This window comes from Lucilia cuprina, chromosome 4 (genome assembly GCF_022045245.1).
Source record: "Lucilia cuprina isolate Lc7/37 chromosome 4, ASM2204524v1, whole genome shotgun sequence".
Lineage (NCBI taxonomy): Eukaryota > Metazoa > Arthropoda > Insecta > Diptera > Calliphoridae > Lucilia > Lucilia cuprina.
The window spans coordinates 86,390,616-86,415,176 of NC_060952.1; the positions used below are offsets into that span (position 1 = coordinate 86,390,616).

Genomic DNA, 24,561 nt, shown 5'->3' on the forward strand with positions numbered 1-24,561 from the left:
TAATGAAATTTACAATATTTCAATAACATTCGTTGTCAAATCAACAGCAGAGGTAATAAAAATACACGACGTTATCAAATCAGTAAAAAAATAATGTGTTAATAAAGTGACAACGATTTTTTTTGTCGAATTTATAACAATTCTTTGTCAAAATGGTATAAAGCGTAATCGTAATTATAACAATGCGTTGTTACAATGGCAACGATACGTTATCAAAGTTAAATGGGTGATGATAACTGGATGTTATTTAAATTTTCGTAAAAAAATAATAGAGACAATTCATAAGATTCTAAAAAAAATAATAGTGACAACTCAACAGAATGTTGCGTTGTTTAAAAGGCAACGATTTGTTATCAAATTTATAACAGTGTTTTGCCAAAATGGTATAATGCGTAATCGAAATGACAACAATGTATTGTTGAAATGACAACGATGCGTTGTTGAAATGACAACGATGCGTTGGTAAAGTTAAAAGGGCGATTGTTATAATGATAACTGAATGTTATTTAATGTTAAAAAACATGTTGTACCAATTTCGGTACTTTTCTATCGGTAGTCAATAGTCTATTCTGTTAATTAGACTATTGCTTACTCTACGTGGTAGTCATTTGACTAATCTATAGTCCGGTCTATTCACTAATCCATGATTTAGTTCATTAAATAGTCTTTGGATTAAGTCTATGGTCTGTTCTTACTATTTTCTAATTTAGATTAAAAAAACTATAAATATTTGTAATTATTCTTAATTTTCGGCATGACACACAATACGAATGCAAAAATAAATATGACTTTTTGTACTTTATTCTTGCATGTTAATTAATTATTTTGTAAATTATTTGTTTATTATTATTTTTTTGTTCTATTGTGCTTTTTTTATACATAATAAATCTCTTAATAATGACATGATTAAAATACGAAACTAATTGCTATTTTATATTTTGGTTTTATCTTTTTCTACTTCTTTTAACATTTACAGTGCCACAGAGGGAGCCGATTCCCATCCAGCATCCGGTGATGAGGGACAACTTGGCGAAGAGGGTCAAATTGGACAGGGTAAGGGAGATGATGTAAAAAGTACGTGTCACAATTTCAAAATTTCTAAATTGGTAACAAAATTAAACTAAAGAAAAATTAACATAAATTTAAAAGAAAAAAAATTAACACATAAAAAAATATTAACAAACAGGGATATATAAACAAGAAAGTGACAGGTTACTAACAACATCTAACACCAAATTCCCAATTTAGTTTCTCTTTCCTCCCCAGTAGCACAGAGTTTAAGTAGTTTTTTTCTCTCTTATTTTTCTTAATATAAAATACAAGAAATTTTTATTATTATTTAAATTTGTTAACTGAAAATTGTTTTTTATTTCAAAAAAAAAAATTAAATCAAAATTTTGAAATTTGTTTTCAGTTACCACAAAAGTAACACAACAAGCTAAGCATTTTGGTTCATTTTTGACATCAGCCTTTAGTGAAGCTGGTTCAAAGATAAAAGAAACTGTTAAGAAAAACGTAAGTATTTAAACAAAATCGGGCCAACTCCCCCCAAACAACAAAAATACTCAAACTCAAACTACACCTTAACACAAAATTTTGAAACAAAATTGTAAAAAAAATTTAAAATAAATTGAATTGAAATCTGAATTTGCTCCCAATTTAAAGCCCATTTTGGAATCATTTAACAAAGAACAAGAAGCGTTTATTAAGGGCCAGGCTGGCGGTAATGGTGCCGCTGTGGCCCCCTGGTCAGGGCTACCCAATGAGGGCAAAATTAAAGAGGAAATTATGGGTCTATCACAAGATCGTCGTAACTTTGTTCGAGCTCCACCAGCTGGTGTCGATTTTGAATTCAACTATGAAACTGCTTATCCAACGGCAATCGCCATCATGGCTGAGGATAAAAATTTAGAAACTATGCGTTTTGAATTGGTACCCAAAATGTAAGTGTTAAATGTTTAATTTAAAAATTTCTTAAAATCTTATTCTGCTTATTACAAGTTTTGTTAATTATTTATTAAAATATTTTTAATTATTTATTCCGTTAGCATTACTGAGGAAAATTTCTGGCGAAATTATTTCTATCGCGTTTCACTAATTATCCAAGCTGCCGAATTGGGTACACTTGGTGAAGATGGTGTAGCACAAGCCTCAAGTGGTGAAGATGGTGAGTTTCAATTAGTTCTATTTACTCTTTTTTCTCTCTTTTTTTTCTTTCGATCTCTCTCTGTCTATCTCTTAAAATTTATTTATTTTTTTATTATTTTTGTAAAAAAAATCATTGTAAATTTTTCTTTAGTTTATTTAGGTTTTTCTTTTAAAGAAACTACAGTTTTTCTCTCTATACTTTTTTATAATTTTTTACTCTTCAAATTATTTCACCTTTGTTTTTGGTTAATTTTTATTGTAAATTTAACATTTTGTTTTAATTCTTTTTTAAGTTTTATGTAAATACGTCTTTTTGTATTTAGTATTATAAAAGAAATTTTGAAGAGTTAAACATTTTAATGAGGAGAAATATTGAGAGATCTGGCCACATAAGCCTTTAAACCAGGCATCGGCATAGAGTTCCAAATGATCTCTTTCACATATTTGATTTGTTTATCGTTCATAATAAACAATCATATGTTCCTATGATGTTAAGAGAGTAAATGAGCTTTGTGCTTGCATACTTCAAGCATTTAGGAAAGACATCGGCAGAATATAACAAATGAGCTCTCTTGATTATGTTTGCCAACGAAATTTCCTTGTTTAGATTACATCGTCCGATATGTGATAAATCTAATATATATTAACTTATTTTGGTACAAAAGATGTTCCGATCTGCCTTTAACGTTAATTTTTTAGTTTATTTGTAGTAAGCCATGAAATAGTTCATTCCATTTTGAATGTCCTTCTGCATATGATCTTTAAACTTTGACAGAAACAATATGATGTATATTACTTGGAACTGGGTACTATGAAGGGTAATTGAAAGGTTTATTCTTATTACTTCTGATATCTTAGCTCTTCAGATAAACAACTGATCTCCATGCCAAAGCTTTTGAAAGTTCTTGATACTTTTCCAACCACTAGGTGAGCTTCTTTGACGACTCACCACCGCCACATTATGTATCTTACAATTTACGTATATGGAATTTACGTGGCAATTTACATATATGGAATTTCCGGTCCGGTATACGTGGTCTTTGCTATCTAATCTCTTTCCATAGTAATCCCTTTGGGGAATGATAGGTTTCATGAGCAAGCTCAATCTAACCTCGGCAGAGGAAAAACGCAAACACTGGTTACAGCCGCTGGAAAGGGCGGAATGCCGTGTTTCTACAAACATCTACCATCATCTACCAAATACTCACCCCAATGTATTTCAGGATCACTTACAGTCGCCTAAACACTGAATTGGCTTCTATTGCTCGGCAACAACATCTAGGGGACGTAATTGGTGGCCCGAATAACACAGAACCACCGAAAATATAATTTCAACTTTAACATCACACAGTTGGAAACTACCATGAGGCATGTTAGAAGGACCTTTGTGTTTACGAAAAAAGTATACGAATATAAATGTGTGCATTCGACATTCATAGAGACGCAATCAATACCGCCGTTTCAGATTACCGCACGTTGTTGTAAAAACGACAGAAAAAGAAAAGAACGGAAAATAAAAGTTGCTACGGCACATCTGAGATCAGGATAGAGCAACAGGCTCAACGCCCACGTCAAGGATGAGCACGTTTTATGTTCCCGTAAGATAGGCGCAGCAGTATCCTAGAATTACAATCACTATTAGCTTTCGATAATGTGTGTCGAAACTGTTGGCTTAGTTTTGAAACGAACCAGCTTTTATTGTTTCGTATGAACGTTTCTCAAACTAAGAAGCAGAAGGAACAGTTTCACGGGGAATTGTTAATTTCAAAATCTCATAATCGCATAATATGAGATCAAACTAGAGCTCGGGTATATGTATATGCCACAAACTCTGAGGATGTCAGGAACTGTAAAAACAATCCGACCCAGAGAACCTAGATTGGCACCTACTTTTAGCCACATATAGTGTGTGACCATCACCAGAAAAGCTGGAGAATCTGTCTTGAAGTGAATCAGCGATCATTGCTTCATCAGTGTGGAATTGCTGATTTGGGTTTCAGTAACATACTAGGAGGATATATTATTTACCGCTTTGTAATATGTAATACATTTGATTCTATCCGCACTCACGTAATGTCGTCGCAAAGTTTCATTAGATCGAAATTTTTTTGATTTGATGTATGTACAAAACTTAAAAAATATCGGTTATAAAGAAAGAGCACCCTCTCTGTCTATGAGAAAGTTTTTTTACAAATCTTATAAAACTTAGATCGGCAGAGAGTAAAAAATTAGTTCGCTTACTGGTTTTTATCGTTTTTTATACATGTGTAAGCATCCAAAACTCTTTAACGATCAGTGTTATAAAATATCGATCGTAAAGAAAGATCTTTTCCAAAGATAATATGAAATACATCACAAATACGTCACTAAGTTTCTTAAGATCGAAATTTTTTGGTTTGATGTATGTACAAAACTTGTTAAATATCGGTTATAAAGAAAAATCTTTCTCTCTCTCTCTCTCAACGAGAGAGATTTTTTTACAAATCTTATAAAACCTATGTACATCGGCAGAGAGTAAAGAATAAGTTTTCTTACTGGTATGTATCGTTTTTCTACATGTGTGAACATTTAAAGCTATTTACCGATCAGTGTTATAAAATATCGATCATAAAGAAAGATCTATCCCAAAAAGAACTACTATTTTCTTTATATGTAATTGATGGTTGGACAAGTGCTTACACATTCAGAAATGGTTGGTCTGGATAAGTTTCTTAAACGATTAAAATCTCTACTGAAATCATTTAGAGATAACGATCACTCCTGCTTTTTTAGAACTCCACAAGGAATTTCTTTTATAATACTATAATATTAATTTCTTACTTATTTTAATTTAATTTTATTATTTTTTTTTTTATTTTTTCAAAATTAAATTTTCTTTTCAAACATTTCAATGCTATTTTACTGCAGCTATTAAATCAAATTCAAATTCAACTGATAACGTTTTCTAACTCTCTCAATTTCAAAATATCACTATCACACTTCAAATAAAAATCGAAACATATATATTCAGTACTCAAAAGCTTTTAGTTTTAGTTTATTTTTCGAATTTTCTTTACTTTCAACTTTTTTTATAATATTTTCTCAAATACTTTAAACTGTCGTCTCTGTTACTTACTGTCAATTATAATTTCTTTTGTCTCTTAAAACTTTAATTTTATCGTTTACTTTGAGCACTGTATAAAATTCAGTTTTGAGCACAAACTTAGACTCTCAAATAACTGACACTGATTTGTGAAAAGTTCTCATATATATATTTTCAAAAACAGTGTAAATGTTTTAATATTTATTTTTTTTTCTAATTTGATTTGAAATCAATTTTATAATTTTCTAAGTTAAACTATCAGCTAAGTTTTATTTTTAAGTTTTAAAAGCTCTTGCACTTTTTTACTGTTAATTTATTTTATTTTTAATTAAATTTATATTTTTTATTTATTTTTATTTTTTTCTTTATTTTCATGTTGTTTTCTTTATTTCTATTATTTGGTTTGATTTTTTTCTTTATAATTTGGTTTAAAAAAAAATATAAAAAAATTAAAAAAAAAAAACACAAAAATCAACACTACACTTTACAAATTAAAAAAATACAAACAAAAAATAAAATAATAAATTATAATAAAAAACCAAAAAAAAAAAAAAAAAGTTAAAGAACAACAATCTGTCATTACTACTGAACCACTTAAAACCGAAACTTTTTTGGATTCGAAAAATCCTGAACAAAATGTCAAGTTTGAGGAAAATTTGTCTGCTACTAACAAAACTAAACGTTCCCAATTGACTTCTGAATCTGAATTTGTGTCCGATGCCTTTCAGAATACCACTGAAAATGATTTAGAAGAAATTAAAGATGGCATGCGTAAACTTGGTATTGATAGTATGACCCAACAACAGCCAAGTACGGCATTGAGTAATAATGATGGTAAGATTATTATTTTTTTATTTTCTTTATTTTTATTTTTAATATTTTTTATTTCTGTGTGGTTACTACTGTGTGTGTTGTTAAAAAAAGGACAAAGTCAAAATGTTTTATTTAATAGAAAGGGAACTTGAAAAAATTAACAGCTAACAGTGATAAAGTCCAGACTATAGATATATCTATATTCCAGAATATGAACTGATCTACACTCCAGACTATATCCGGTGTTTAGACTGATCTATATTCCATACAATTTACTGATCTATATTCCAGACAATAGACCGATATATAGACCAGACTATAGACTAATCTATAGTCCAGCCTATAGGCTAATTTATAGTTCAGAATATATACTGATTTATAGAACGTCGTATAGTCCAGACTATAGACTAATCGATAGTACAGACTATAGACTTATCTATAATTCAGACTATAGACTAATCGATAGTCCAGACTATAGACTAATCTATAGTCCAGATTGTAGACTAATCTATAAGGAGTGAGATCGAAAAATTCTTAACACACGTTTTTCATTACATTTTTCAACCAAAGTATTATTTGATTTTTTTTTTTGATCAAGTTACCTTTGAAAAACATGTCAGTTATTATGTGTAATGTCAATTATATTATTTTTTTTGTTAATCTGATTAAAATGAGTGACCGGAAAAAAGTGCGTACTGAAATTATTAAATATTTTCAACTAAACCCAACTTGGTCTTACAAAAAGTTGGCCAAGCATACAAAGGTCTGCCGTCAAACTGTTTCCAATGTTATTAAACAGTACCAGGAGAACTTGTCAGTTGATAGAAAACCTGGTTCAGGTAGAAGGAATGGTCCACATGATGTTTCTAAAGCCAAAAAAATAGAACGCATTTTCAAAAGAGCTCCCAACACATCCGGTAGGAAAGCAGCTCGGTTAGCTCAGTGCTCGGACTATTTGGTACGAAAAGTAACTATGTTAACTGTATGTTAAGAATTTTTCGATCTCACTCCTTAGTCCAGACTACTGACTAATCTATAGACCAGACTACAAACTAATCTATAGTCCAGACTACAGACTAATCTATAGTCCAGACTATAGACTAATCTATAGTCCAGACTATAGACTAATCTATAGTCCAGACTATAGGCTAATCTATAATCCAGACTATAGACTAATCTATAGTCCAGACTATAGACTAATCTATAGTCCAGACTATAGACTAATCTATAATCCAGACTATAGACTAATCTATAGTCCAGACTATAGACTAATCTATAGTCCAGACTATAGACTTGTCTACAGTGCAGACTATAGACTTATCTATAGTCCAGACTATAGACTTATCTACAGTGCAGACTATAGACTTATCTATAGTCCAGACTACAGACTAATCTTTAATCCAGACTATAGACTAATTTCTAGTCAAGAGTATACACTAATCTATAGTCCAGACTATACACTAATCTAAAGTCCAGACTATACAATTATCTATAGTCCAGACTATGGACTTATCTATAGTCCAGACTATAGACTTATCTATAGTCCAGACTATGGACTTATCTATAGTCCAGACTATAGACTAATCGATAGTACAGACTATAGACTAACCGATAGTCCAGACTATAGACTAATCTATAGTCCAGACTATAGACTAATCTATAGTCTAGATTATAGACTTATCTAAAATCCAGACTATAGACTAATCTATAGTCCAGACTATAGACTAATCTATATTCCAAACTATAGACTAATCAATAGTCCAGACTATAGACTAATCTATAGTCCACGAATCTATTCTATAGTCCAGACTATAGACAAATCTATATTCCAGACAGTGGACTGATTTATAGTCCGAATAAAAGACTGTTCTACAGTGCCGTTAAGATTAAAAATATATCCGATTACAGACTGATCTATAAAAAAACAGAACTTTTTTCACAAATTCTGTTTCCTAATTGGGAAGATGCAATAACAATTTACTGTTTGAAACAATTTCTATTTGCCTCTGATCTAGTGACTGTCCGACTTTAGATAGAACTCTTTTATTAAATACGATTTTACTTTGTGTTTCAACAATGGAATGCGCCACCGAATTGTTTATATTTTTATTTATTTAATTTAAGTTTTTTTTTAATTATTTAGTGGTGATGTTTTAATTTCTTCTTTTGTTTAATTAACTTTTATTTGTTTTGATTATTGTACAATTTTTATTGTGGTTTTTGCATTATTTATCATTTTGTATATTTATGTTTGTTTTATTAACAAAACCATTTAAGTAAAATTCTTTCAATAGAAATATATTGTATAAAAAAATTTAGACTAAAACCAGATCAAATGTTCAATGTTTATTAATAGAACACTTATTTATACATGTAAAATGTACGATCGTTTTAAAATAAAATTGTACAATTCACAATCGATATCGTATCGTTGTAGCGATGTATGTCATAAAAATTTTTCATATAAAGTTTTTGGAAACAAAAACAAATAGATTATAAAAAAATACAAATCAATTATTAAATAACTCCGTATAAATCATTTAAACTTTTATAAAACTAAGATTAGCCAATTTTTCTTAAGGTACTGGAACAGTTATCATAATTTTGAGCTCATAAATCCTATTCAAAAGGGGGTGCAGTAGTATGCGGTCTAGGCGAAATAATGGACAGATTTTATAGACTTAATTCTTGGGTCATTATGTTGAAAATTTCGACCTATTTCGCTCACAAGCTTTACATAGACATACAGATAGACAGTCAGACGGATATAGCTAAATCTGAGCCTATTGGTGGATGAAGGACCAGTTTAATAATTTAGTTTCTAGTCCCGCTTTCATTTAAATTGAATTGGGAGCGCGTTCAAAAATAGAAAAATATCTGCCCATGATACCGTCATGGTTTGTGAGTATTTTTCTCTAAATAATGCAAAATCTAATCTGCTGACAGAAGCGGCACTTTATGCAAACGAACAGGTAGATGAACTTGCCATAACGGGATCTGCTCTTGATTGCGAATGCCCTGCTTTATCCGTCAAAAGAAACTGTTTTCTTAGCAGTTACTTTATATCAAACGTTTCTTGACAGTTACTTTTTATCTTACCTTGGTGAGATATCTGGATCTAATCCTAATGATATTCCGAGATTTCTCACTGCTGCAGAATGGATCTGAGTGGAGTGGTCTGGTCAAAGAGGAGTCTCTTCGATTCTACTTGACTGTTAGCGCGCATTGAACTAGCACGTTAACCCATCAATCAACCATCCCAGCAAAAACTTTCATTACCGGGTAAGCGGTTAAAATGCTAAAATTTACACAAAAGCACTTTAAGTCAATATTTTAGCATGATGATGTACTTACCATAAAAAAATCAACTCCTATATCATGACGCAAGAGCTGACTAATAAAGACGTTATTAATAAAATACTTCTATGTAATCAGAGCGATATCCCAGTAAAAATAAAACGAAGTACTTTCAAAAGAATAACATTTTCATCACTTCAAAAGTAGCACAACTTGCTATGGAAGTGATGTTTATTTCGCTTCCAAAGAATCGAAAAGAATCCAATTTCATAAAAACTTTCAAAAAAAGGAACATAAAAATTACTTTCTGAAAATGACTTCAGTTGTAGTGAATTTGGAATCAAAATAAAAAGAACATCCCTTCTATGACAAGCATGTGTTGAAATCATCACTTCTTGAGGTCTTTTTCAATACTTCCACTAAAAAATACGCTGGTTTATAGTAGTTATTAAGAAGTATATTAAGAGATAAGTGCAGGCGCGGATCCAAGGGATAAAAAGGGAAATATCAGCCTCCCCCCTCAAACTGCAAAATTCTGTAATAAATTTTACTTCTTTTTCGCTTCTTTGGAAGTTCTTTCTTTCTGAGTAGTAGTAGTCATTAAAAATTATATAAATAGATATGTGCAGGCGTAGATCCACGGGGAAAAAAGAGATAATTCCCCCCTCCAAAATATAAACATGAGGAAAAAGAATAAAAATTAAATAAGAGAACTGTATAAGTGGTTACAATGACAAGTCATTAGCAAGTTTTTGCTGGGATTTGCTATTTATTTATGCAAAAATATTTCCTGTGAAATTGAACAATGCAAAATATATATTTCAATAAAAACAATTTTACTTAAATAACTTATATGAAATATTATTAAATATTTATTTAACAAAACATTTATTAAATGTTAAATGTATGTATATTTGTTTTTTATGGTTATTATTATTATTTTTGAACAAATATGTACTAATCTAACATTTCATTAAAATTCATTTCATTTTTCATAATAAACAATAAATGTCAAAAAAGAAACCAAAAAAAAACAAAACATATTTGAACATATTTGCTAAAAGCAATATATGTATGTAAATTTAGTTTAACTTTGGAGTTGTGCATCATTCAGCCATTTAACATACATTTGAAAACATTTTTGCAAATATTAAAATAAAGAAAAAATTTCTAATAAAAATGCCCTCCATTAACTATTCATACACTTTTATACAAATGTATTTAAAATTTTAAAATCCCAATTTTTTTTCTCATTACTTAACAACTTTTAAAATAAATAATTGCACGTTTTTTTTATAAAAGAAATAATTTTTTTAAAACATTAACTAATTTGATTTTTTCTTGTGTTTATTAATTTATATAAATATTTAGCAAAGAAAAAAAAAACAATTTTTGTAAAAAACATCATGTTTTAAAAAAATTCAAAATTTTAATTTTTTTTCGTTTGGTTTTAACATTATTTAATTTTAATTTAGTTTTTTTTTCTTAGATCTCTTACCATGCATTAACTCAATTTTAAATCGGTTTAGAATTTTAAATTTTTTTATTTTAAACAATTCAAATTTAAAACTACAAAAACAAACCAAAATCCATTATTTCAAAAAATAAAAACAAAATAAAATCTGAAAAATACAACCCTGTAAATGTTGTATATTTTTCTCTTTTTTTCTTCTATTTTTTTCTCTTTTTCTTTTTTTATATAATATAAAAAAACTAATAATTAATATAATAATTTCAAAAAACAGCTTTTACATTTAATTATTAAAAAAAAAACTATAAAAAAACGTAAATCGTATATAGAGAGTACTTTTTATTTAGAACATACCTAAAAAAACTACTTTTAATTAAATCAACAACAACAACAAAAAAATACAACAAAAAGTTAATACTATATAAATACTTATATATATATATAAAAAAATAATAACAAAAACCTAAAGCAAAACTTATATCAAAAGTATATATCAATTGAAATCCTATAAAACTTGTTTTAGTTTTATAATAAAATAAACATTACAAAAATAAACATTATCTAAAAAGTAATAAATTAAATAATATATAATAAACATTAAAACTAAATTGTAATAAACGAACTCCTTCAAAAATAACAATTTACACAGGACAAAAAACATTTCACACAAATAAGAAATTTTCAAAAAATATATAAAATTTATATATTAAAAGAAAGGTTTGTTTAAGAAATTTTCAAATTTTTTTTATATTTTTTTCTTTTCGTAAATCGTAATCGAAGTTATCTAACAAAATTAAAACTTCTTTGGAGAGGGCTTTTCTTTAGAGCAGCTAGCTTAGGTCGACAATTATTTTGAAAATCACCAAAATCCAAACCCTAAAAATATACAATAGTTGAGCTCCGCTCTATTAAGGATACCTTCTTCTTCGAAATATCTTAATCTTTGTTGACCTGTGATCTTGCAAAACGATCTGAATTGTCTTCAATTTTTTGCTGATAATCGCTTGCAACCCCAAACATTTCCATGACAAGATGCTTCATTTTGCCGCGATTTCCATTTAACGGTGATATAAACTTCAGTTTGACTTCTTTATAAAGTCTTCTTAACAACTGTAAACCACGATCAGTTTTGTACTGATCATTACTTTATATTCAATTTGTTACTTTTTCACTTATATCGACTAAAACTCTGTTAAATGTTCGATAACAAACCTAAGCCCAAATATTATTGCAGTTAGACATAATCAAACTTAATTTAACCAACTTACATATTTGAAAAAGTTAAATGATCGCCAAACAAAAGCGCTAGTAACGTGCCTTCCAGTCATATCGACTAAAACTGTGTTTATATCATGTTCGATAATAAGCCTATACGCTTTATAGATCTCTTCTAAAGATTATTTGACTGTCAAACTTCAGATCTCGTAATTCTATCAGCTAGAACTCTCTAGCAACCCCAAACACTTTCGCGTCAGGATGCTTTATTATGTCGCGATTTCCATTTAACGATGAAAAAACTTCAGCTTGACTTCCTTATAAAGAATTTTCTTAACGTATGTAAACCACGATCAGCTTTGCACTGATCATTACTTTACATTCAATTTGTCACTCTTTTACTCATATCGACTAAAACTTCGTTAACTGTTTGATAACATACTTAAAAATGCAAAATATTATTGAATTTCTAGAGAATATAAGCTTAATTTAACGATCGAGCTTAGGGAATTTTAACAATTAAATTACCATCAAACTTTAGCTCGATCAGCGAGAAGTACTGCGTCCATATTTGTCCATCTTGCCACTCTTATCGACTGCAAACTGCATTTATATCATGTTCGATAACGAGTCTTAACTCTTTCAAAACTTTCTTTTGACTATAACATAACTTTATTTAAAGATCAATGTTACACATTCAAATTGATCTTTTTTAAATATAAACCCCCATATCCATAAATGTTTAATAAAAATGTTTTATTGTAGGAATTTTGTATGGAACATGTGCGTAATAAACCTTAAATAAGCGTTTCATAACTTTATGAATACGGGGTTAAGTGACTGTCAAACTTCGGCTCTAGTAATTCTAAAGCTATTGTGTATTGGAACCACTTGTAATTGATAAAAAGTTCTTCCTAATATAAAAAATAAAAACTCCCAATAAGACTCGATACTCATTAATCGATTAAAGAAGCTTCTGATTGAACGAAAGATTATTTTTTGTACAACTTTCTTTTAAAGATCGCATCGGAATGAATGCTCTCTTTCTCTCTCTCTTACTTTTAGCAATAAACTGATAACTACTTTATCTATCTACACTTTAAAGAATTGATCTCATTGAATTGATCTTTCTCTTTTTTTATATTTGTTATCAGATGGCTTTTTATTACATTCATATTTCAAGTGCTCCTTTCTTTTAAAAGCAGATCACGTCGGATATCATATTCCTCCACGCTTTAAGCGCCTAACCTATACAAAATGATTATCATTTAATATATTTTCAATAGGATCACTTTAAAAGGAAATTTCAAATAACAAATCTCTTGGGAATGATCTTTTATTTTCGCGATTCTATTCCCCATTTAAAATAAATTATATCCATATCAGAATTTTCTCTATTGAGAATAGATCGCGAATGTTTTATTTTCACTATGATCACATTTCAAGTGATCTTAACTATAAATACCATCGTATTCCTCCATGCTTTAAACGATTAGTTGATACAAATTGGTTTAAGCGATTAATTGATACAAATTGGTTTTCGCGATTTACTTTATTTCGCAACATAATTTTATTCTATTTAATACTTTAGAAATTCTAATCGGTTATCATTCGTTTGATCACTTCAAATTGATCTTTACTAAAGGAAAATATCTTCTTCCATTATTCTCAACGTTTAAAGAGCTAAATTGATCAATTCCAATTGAATGTGATCGTATCAAAAAGGTATTAGCTATACGATCACTTTTGTATTTAAACTAAATTATATCAAAATTGATGATGATCAATTCTATCTATCTTCAAAATGGTTTTAATCGCTTAACGCTAATTAGTTACTATTTTAACAATATGATGACTTACAAAGTGATCGGTATGATAAACCGTATAAAAGTGTGTTCTTCGGTTTAATTGTTTATATTCCAAATAAATTATGTAGATTCATATTATCATCTAATCGCTTTAAAATCACTTTTAAAAGTGATCTTCACTACAAAGATCACAACTCATGTCAATTCTCTTAATGTTTTTGGGAATACATTGGTCAATTCTCATTGAAAAATAATTTAATCCACACACGGTCATCAGTTTATAGTTTTAAGATCACTTTCAAAGTGATATTCGCTACGTAGAACAGATCGCTTTGATCTTCACTATAAATATGAAATCTTTTTTCTCAACGTTTTGAGGCGATATACTGATCAATTCTCATTCAAAATGGATTTAATCCAGCTCCTAATAGCTTTTCAATCACTAAAAAGATCACAACTTTTCTCATTTCTCTCAATGTTTTAGGGAATAAATTGGACAATTCTCATTGAAAATTTGTTTAATTCACACACGGTCATCAGTTTATAGTTTTTCACTTTCAAAGTGATATTCGCTACGAAGAACAGTTCGCTTTGATTTTCACTTTCTTTTTTCTCAACGTTTTGAGGCGATAAATTGATCAATTCTCATTCAAAATTGATTTAATTTTTAATGAGAATCATATGATCACTATGAAGAACTGATCGTGTAGATTTTTTATAAAACATGTTTTATTTTATTTATTATTTTTTTATAAAATTTCTTAAACAAACCTTTCTACATAATAACAAAAATATAAAACAGTTAAGTACATTTGTTTGAAAAACATATTTAATTTTTTTTATTTAATTTTTAATTTAAATTAATTTTTCTAATATTTTTCATTTTGATAATTTCTTTTTATTTAAAAACGAAAAACAAAAATAATGATTCCTTTACTATCCTTTCTCTTTATCCTTCCTACGTTACTTATTTTCCATAAAAAAATATTTAAATATTTAAAAAAAAAAATTAAATTTTTTTATTTTCTATTGAAATTTATTTGAACAAACTGAAATCGATTTACAAAACAAAAAACCAAAAAAAAAATCATAATTGTTTTTCTGTTTATTTTTTTCTTTTTTAAATCATCCTACAGAAGATTGAATGGATTAACGCAAAAACAAAACCCAAAATTATTTAACAAAATATTAAAAAAAACAAATTACAAATATTTGAAAAAAAAAACTTTAAAACTCCTCCCAAACAAAAAAAAGAAACATCTTACAAAAAAATGTATTATTGCAAACAAAAAAAAAATATTTACTCTAAAAGACAAAACAGAAAAAAATAATATTATAAACAGAAAAAATGAACATACATACACCAAAAATAAAAAAATTAAACAAAAACCCCCAAAAAAAAGTAATAACAAATCGCAAAAACCTAAAAGTTTAACATTTTGTGTGGTAAGTTTCGTTGGTTAAAAAAAAAAATACAAAAAAAAATTCTTATATAAATTATAAATATTTTTTCAAAATTTATTTATATAGTGGTGTTCATTAATTTTTTATTTTATATAATATTTGTTATTTAATAAAATATTTATATTAACCACAAAAAAAAACAACATATATTAGCAAGAAAATGGCAAATTGTTTAGCAAAATGTTTAAAAAATTTTAATATATTTGTTTAAACAATTTTGCTAAATAATTTTAATAAAATTTAATTTCGTTTCTTTTTTTTCCGAATTTGTATTTCATATATATGTGTGCGTGTTTACTTTTTTTAGTTGTTTAGATTAGTATTTTTAAACATATTTTTAAATATTTTATTTTCTTTCTATAAGAAAAAAAATACATAATGTCTTTTTTTAAAACATTGTGTGTTTTTTTGTTCAAATTTAGCTTTTATTTAATTAAAATTAAAGAACAATTAAAAATACCTTTAAAATCCACTACCAAATATTTTCAAATTTTATTTTCATTAAATTCACTTGTTGAAAAAAAAAACATTAATTCAAATATTTTTATTTAGCGCTTTTTGTGAGATATAATTTAATTTCAAGCATTTGTTTTCATAAAAAAATGTTCATTATTTTTAAAATAAACATATAAAATATATAAAGAAATAGTTTGTTTAGGTTAAAAATCACCCTATAGACTATAGATTAGATTAGGCTATAGTCTTGACTATAGACTAGACTAAACTATGGCCTATACTTAAGATTACTTAGGCTGGGCTATAGACCAGATTATAGACTAGTCTATAGACTAGACTATAGTCTTGACTAGATTATAGACTAGACTATAGAATAGGCTATAGACTAGACTATAGACCAGACTATAGACCAGATTATAGACTAGTCTATAGACTAGACTATAGTCTTGACTAGATTATAGACTAGACTATAGTCTTGACTAAATAATAGACTAGACTAGGGAATATAATAAAGACTACTTAGGCTAGACTATAGAATAAACTATAGACTAGACTATAGACTAGATTATAGACTAGACTATAGACTAGACTATAGACTAGACTATAGACTAGGCTCTAGACTAGACTATAGATTAGACTATATACTAGACTATATACTAGACTATATACTAGACTATAGACTAGACTATATACTAGACTATAGACTAGACTATAGACTGGACTATAGACTGGACTATAGACTAGACTATAGACTAGACTATAGACTAGACTATAGACTAGACTATAGACTAGACTATAGACTAGACTATAGACTAGACTATAGACTAGACTATAGACTACACTATAGACTAGACTATAGACTACACTATAGACTTGACTATTGACTACACTATAGACTTGACTATAGACTAGACTATAGACTAGACTATAGACTAGACTATAGACTAAACTATAGACTAGACTATAGACTAGACTATAGACTAGACTATAGACTAGACTATAGACTAGACTATAGACTAGACTATAGACTAGACTATAGACTAGACTATAGACTAGACTATAGACTAGACTATAGACTAGACTATAGACTAGACTATAGACTAGACTATAGACTAGACTATAGACTAAACTATAGACTAGACTATAGACTAGACTATAGACTATAGACTAGACTATAGACTAGACTATAGACTATAGACTAGACTATAGACTAGACTATAGACTATAGACTAGACTATAGACTAGACTATAGACTAGACTATAGACTAGACTATAGACTAGACTTTAGACTAGACTATAGACTAGACTATAGACTAGACTATAGACTAGACTTTAGACTAGACTATAGACTAGACTATAGACTAGACTATAGACTAGACTATAGACTAGACTATAGACTAGACTATAGACTAGACTATAGACTAGACTAGACTATAGACTAGACTAGACTATAGACTAGACTATAGACTAGACTATAGACTAGACTATAGACTAGACTATAGACTAGACTATAGACTAGACTATAGACTAGACTATAGACTAGACTATAGACTAGACTATAGACTAGACTATAGACTAGACTATAGACTAGACTATAGACTAGACTATAGACTAGACTATAGACTAGACTATAGACTAGACTATAGACTAGACTATAGACTAGACTATAGACTAGACTATAGACTAGACTATAGACTAGACTATAGACTAGACTATAGACTAGACTATAGACTAGACTATAGACTAGACTATAGACTAGACTATAGACTAGACTATAGACTAGACTATAGACTATAGATTATACTATAGACTAGACTATAGACTAGACTATAGACTAGACTATAGACTAGACTATAGACTAGACTATAGACTAGACTATAGACTAGACTATAGACTAGACTATAGACTAGACTATAGACTAGACTATAGACTAGACTATAGACTAGGCTATAGACTAGACTATAGACTAGACTATAGACTAGACTATAGACTAGACTATAGACTAGACTATAGACTAGACTATAGACTAGACTATAGACTAGACTATAGACTAGACTATAGACTAGACTATAGACTAGACTATAGACTAGACTATAGACTAGACTATAGACTAGACTATAGACTAGACTATAGACTAGACTATAGACTATAGATTATACTATAGACTAGACTATAGACTAGACTATAGACTAGACTTTAGACTAGACTATAGACTAGACTATAGACTAGACTATAGACTAGACTATAGACTAGACTATAGACTAGACTATAGACTAGACTATAGACTAGACTATAGACTAGACTATAGACTAGACTATAGACTAGACTATAGACTAGACTATAGACTAGACTATAGACTAGACTATAGACTAGACTATAGACTAGACTATAGACTAGACTATAGACTAGACTATAGACTAGACTATAGACTAGACTATAGACTAGACTATAGACTAGACTATAGACTAGACTATAGACTAGACTATAGACTAGACTATAGACTAGACTATAGACTAGACTATAGACTAGACTATAGACTAGACTATAGACTAGACTATAGACTAGACTATAGACTAGACTATAGACTAGACTATAGACTAGACTATAGACTAGACTATAGACTAGACTATAGACTAGACTATAGACTAGACTATAGACTAGACTATAGACTAGACTATAGACTAGACTATAGACTAGACTATAGACTAGACTATAGACTAGACTATAGACTAAACTCTAGACTAGACTTCAGACTAGACTCTAGACTAGACTTCAGACTAGACTATAGACTAGACTATAGACTAGACTATAAACTAGACTATAGAATAGACTATAGACTAGACTATAGACCAGACTATAGACCAGACTATAGACTAGACTATAAACTAGACTATTGACTATACTATAGACTAGACTATAGACTAGACTATAGACTAGACTATAGACTAGACTATAGACTAGACTATAGACTAGACTATAGACTAGACTATAGACTAGACTATAGACTAGACTATAGACTAGACTATAGACTAGACTATAGACTAGACTATAGACTAGACTATAGACTAGACTATAGACTAGACTATAGACTAGACTATAGACTATACTATAGACTAGACTATAGACTAGACTATAGACTAGACTATAGACTAGACTATAGACTAGACTATAGACTAGACTATAGACTAGACTATAGACTAGACTATAGACTAGACTATAGACTAGACTATAGACTAGACTATAGACTAGACTATAGACTAGACTATAGACTAGATTATAGACTAGACTATAGACTAGACTATAGACTAGACTATAGACTAGACTATAGACTAGACTATAGACTAGACTATAGACTAGACTATAGACTAGACTATAGACTAGACTATAGACTAGACTATAGACTAGACTATAGACTAGACTATAGACTAGACTATAGACTAGACTATAGACTAGACTATAGACTAGACTATAGACTAGACTATAGACTAGACTATAGACTAGACTATAGACTAGACTATAGACTAGACTATAGACTAGACTATAGACTAGACTATAGACTAGACTATAGACTAGACTATAGACTAGACTATAGACTAGACTATAGACTAGACTATAGACTAGACTATAGACTAGACTATAGACTAGACTATAGACTAGACTATAGACTAGACTATAGACTAGACTATAGACTAGACTATAGACTAGACTATAGACTAGACTATAGACTAGACTATAGACTAGACTATAGACTAGACTATAGACTAGACTATAGACTAGACTATAGACTAGACTATAGACTAGACTATAGACTAGACTATAGACTAGACTATAGACTAGACTATAGACTAGACTATAGACTAGACTATAGACTAACTATAGACTAGACTATAGACTAGACTATAGACTAGACTATAGACTAGACTATAGACTAGACTATAGACTAGACTATAGACTAGACTATAGACTAGACTATAGACTAGACTATAGACTAGACTATAGACTAGACTATAGACTAGACTATAGACTAGACTATAGACTAGACTATAGACTAGACTATAGACTAGACTATAGACTAGACTATAGACTAGACTATAGACTAGACTATAGACTAGACTATAGACTAGACTATAGATTAGACTATAGACTAGACTATAGACTAGACTATAGACTAGACTATATACTAGACTATATACTAGACTATAGACTAGACTATAGACTAGACTATAGACTAGACTTTAGACTAGACTATAGACTAGACTATAGACTAGACTATAGACTAGACTATAGACTAGACTATAGACTAGACTATAGTCTAGACTATAGACTAGAATATACTCTTGGTAAATGAGATATCACATTTGTGTCTCTTTTATAAGTAAAAGCGTAGACGGTCTTCATTTTCCCCAATTTATCTAGTGATTATACACTTTACGGACCAATCACCTGTAGTAAGCTGGTGAGGGTTTTTTCCGATTATTAGTATACATTGCTTTTTCGGGATTGTTTTCCCGATAGCGCACATATCAGTGATTAAATAAATCTATATCTGTAGTCTATTTTCTTATTAGATTCTTTAAAATTTTTCGAATAATATTACTTTCACGAGTATGCAAATTTTAGTTTAATCCTCTTAAATGACAAACTATTTTTATATATGTTAAAAAAAGTATTGGAAAAAATATGCAACTATTAATTAGAACTAATTGAACAATACCATTAACATTATATATTTAATTTTATCAAAAAAACTATTAAACCAAATCATTAAATTCAAATCAAATTCATAACATTTTAATTATTTAAATCCTTACAATATAAAAAAATATATATTTATTAAATACCAACTCACCACACAAAATAATAATTAAATGATTTCTTTTTTTGTATTTTATTCATTTATTTTTACTTAATCCTTCAACCTTTTTGAAAATCCTTTCAAATACTAAACAATATAAATTAATTATTTAATTTAATTCTATTTAAATAATTGTTGTTATAGTTTCATAATTATATTGTTTTTACTTTTTTATACTTTAATAAGATTTTTGTTTTGTGGAATGCACTTGTTAAACTAGTTTTAATAAAAAAAATTAAACAAAATTAAAAAAAAAATTAATATTTAAGAAAAATTTTGTTGTTGTTTTATAAATATTTTAATTTTTTTACTACTAATTTAATTCTCATTAAGTAGCTGGAATGCTTTTTTTGGTAATATTATTTATGTCAAATCCAACTTATTGTAAAAATTATTAAAATTATTTATTTATTTAATTAACAATGACCAAAAAAGAATTAAATAAAATGCCTGCCTTTATTTATTATTATTTTTATATATGTATAATTAAATTTATTATTTAAAAGAAACGTATTTTTAATTCAATAACAAAGCAAGCAAGGAATGCATTTATTAATTAATTTTATAATTTTTAAAATTTTTGTTTAATTTTTTTTATAATTTTTTTTTTATTTTCTTTTTAATTTAAGATTACATTTCAGTTACCATACGTTTGCCCAAAAGAATTGTGTGTCAAAGTATTTGTTTAAGTTATCATCATCATGATGATGATTGATTGTTTCTTTCTTTTTCAAAGTAATTTATTTTTACTATTTGTTTAAGTACTTATAAAATAATAAACAATTTGTCTTAAAAAGGTAAAGAAATTAGAAAATATTTTTATTAAATATTGCCTGATATTTATATATTTGGTTTTAGTATATATTATTAATATTAATTGGTTTAATTAAACTCTTTATTAGAAAGCACTTTATTATATATTTAAATATTTGTAAATAACACACTATTTTTGGGTAAACATTTATCTCATTTATGTTTCATTATGTAATTATCGAAAAAAATTATTATTTTATTTTTATAATGGGGTTCCTTACTTGCTTTTTAAATTTTTAATTAAATCGTTTTTTAATTTAATGAATAATGTGATCAATTTAACTTTGTTAAGGTGATGTAATTTTTAATTAAATTATGTAATAGTTTTAATCAACCGAGGAGACAGTGTCAAACTATATTAGTCTTACCCCCAGCCACCTGGGTTAGATTAGGTTGATAGGAGGATGTGTACTACATCAAATTCGAAGAAATACACCTAGGCCACTATGGAGCCTGTTGTGCGCTCCATTTTTCTTTTCGTGTATGAAAAATGTTCAGTGTTCACTGAATGGTTGACTTCCAAAACGTCAGACGGTCTACGAACAAAGAATAGTGTTCATGAGGAATGTTATTTTGGGAATAATATCAATCTCAAAATACTTGGATCTAGCTGTGACGAATGCCTTATAGTGATAAAGAAAGTGCTCCAAAGTTTCACTGTTTTTTTCGCAGGCTCTACATTTGTATGAATCCATACGTCCAATTTTGTATAGTTGTGACCGTAATCATGTGTGTCCCCTCCGATGTATCATAATACTAACCTCAGTTTCGTTTATTTTGAGAAGATTTTTCATCATAGGATTTTTGTAGTGTAGATCCACAAAGATCCGTTTCATTATTCCAAGAGCCCTTGTCAAAGAGCAGAGAGATTGACACAAGCCTCCTAACTTCGATGAATGGCTGACAGTGGCAAAGAAAGTGCACCAGAGTTTCGCTGTCCTCTACCCACGTTCTACGTTCGTCTGAATCCGCACGATCAGTTTTGTATAGATTGATCGTAATCCAGTGTATCCACTCAGAATATTGAAGAGATTTCTCGTCTAGGTATCTTTTCCCTTTAAAGCAATTATATTCGCCCTTTCGTTGCCGACTATTGCTGAGTGACCTGGTAGTTACATCTAAAAGTGTATTAAGTTAAAGCTTTCGTACAATGCAATATGGTCTTGACAGTGCCAGAGAAAGTGCAATAGAGTTTAACTGTCCTCTCTAAATGCTCTATATTACTTTGAATCCACACGACCAACTTTGTGTAGATTGCTCGTAATCCAGTTTATTCACTCAGAATATTGAAGCAGGGCTTTTGTGGACATAGTACACAGGGTACTACTTATAACTAAGCAGCACATGGGCTGATTCACCAGATTATTGTAGCGTGATCTGGAATCGGTCGAATTACACTTTTTTAAATAGATTGATAGATAGATAGATAGATAGATAGATAGATAGATAGATAGATAGATAGATAGATAGATAGATAGATAGATAGATAGATAGATAGATAGATAGATAGATAGATAGATAGATAGATAGATAGATAGATAGATAGATAGATAGATAGATAGATAGATAGATAGATAGATAGATAGATAGATAGATAGATAGATAGATAGATAGATAGATAGATAGATAGATAGTTAGTTAGTTAGTTAGTTAGTTAGTTAATGTAATTCTTAATTATTATATGGATAAGTCGATATTGCCTAGTCCGTGAGCTACTGACTGACTCACATAAACTAGCAATTTATTGCTCTACTGACAATGAACTAATCTACTAACAAGTATGTGAATTAGTACATGTACTAGTTTATTATATTTAGGTTAGACTATTTACTCAATTGGTTAGTCTGCTGTTCAGTGGTATTATTTCTATATTGACCAGTTCATTTACCAGTATGTTGACGAGTCTATAAGTGTACTTCAAATAGGTTTGGTTTTTGAAAAACTAATTTAAGTTCGTGCCAGGGGCAACATGTATTTGATATCCACTGATCTAAATATCTAAATCATTATACACTTAATACACGAGTACCTTGATCACATTATTCTATTTAAAATTTATATTCTCTTGTAAAATTTTATAAAAAAACATTAATAAAATAAAAAAAATTTCTATGCTTTTTAAAAATGAAACAATTTTAAAGATATTAAAATATAACAATAATAATATTATAAAAAAAAATTTAACAATAATTAAAACAATTTTAACAATTAACAATACTAATCTGTTTTCTTTATATTTTGTTTTGTTTTTGTTTAAATATTTTCTTTAATAAATAGAGGAACAATGGGAAAAAGATTTAGAGGCAGAACTTAAAGATTATGAAGTTGTAGATAATGGCGCTAAAGATGGTGGTGGCCCTTCTTCTACTACTACTACAACAACACAAGACAATGACGACGAATTACCGACAATATCAAACCTGCGCACACGTTCAAACAACGATTGGGAAGAATATGCTGATTTGATTGAAGATACCGATGATTTAAAGTAATTAAGAGCTTATATCGTAGTTTTTTCTAAGTTCTTAAAGAAATTTTAATTTATGTACTTGTTTTTTCTTTTTCTTGTTTTTTATATATATATATACATATAATACATATATACTTTTTTTGTGTTAATTTTAATAACCATCACTATATACTTTTTTGAAATTCTAATGATATGAAAACATAATTATTATGTTTTTTTTTTTGTAATAAATTAATAATAATAAAAATGTTTAATATTATTAATATTTAAAATATTATTGAATTCTAAAGAACTTTGAAAAGTTTAAAACGTGTCATGTTGGGCTATCCATGATGTTATATAAAGTCCAATTATGTTTCAAAATTTTCTTTAATAAATTTAATAATTTTATATATTTTAATTAAATAAAAATTAATAAGTTTCTTTTTATTCGCATTTTAAGAACTAACTATATAAGCCTAAATAAAAAATCAAACTACAACAACAAAAATTTTTAATAGATTTGAGAAAAAAACTGAAAATAAATCTTTTGTTCCTGACACAAAACTGACAAGAAAATAAAATTTGAAATTAAATTAAAAACATCTTACAGAAAAAAAACCAACATTTTTAATTAATTATCAAATAAAGAAGAAAAAACTAAATAATAAAATTAAATAATTATTTAAT

General features: G+C 28.3%; 1 protein-coding gene across 15 annotated transcripts in view; it reads left to right on the plus strand.

The window, feature by feature from the left end:
- LOC111676946 (synapse-associated protein of 47 kDa) overlaps nt 1-24,317 on the plus strand; it is a 100,156-nt gene extending 75,839 nt beyond the window's left edge. For 8 of the 15 annotated variants that reach the window (XM_046948362.1, XM_046948358.1, XM_046948360.1 and 5 more), the window contains 6 exons: nt 977-1,074; nt 1,415-1,515; nt 1,666-1,943; nt 2,049-2,167; nt 5,789-6,064; nt 23,700-24,317. In XM_046948362.1, coding sequence (XP_046804318.1) covers nt 977-1,074; nt 1,415-1,515; nt 1,666-1,943; nt 2,049-2,167; nt 5,789-6,064; nt 23,700-23,914 — 1,087 coding nt within the window. In that variant the 3' untranslated portion in view covers nt 23,915-24,317. Of the gene's footprint in view, nt 1-976; nt 1,075-1,414; nt 1,516-1,665; nt 1,944-2,048; nt 2,168-5,788; nt 6,065-21,238; nt 21,407-23,699 lie in introns of all 15 variants that reach the window. The other 7 variants (XM_046948365.1, XM_046948367.1, XM_046948364.1 and 4 more) reach the window with 4 other exon arrangements.
- Nucleotides 24,318-24,561: the final 244 nt, after the last annotated feature.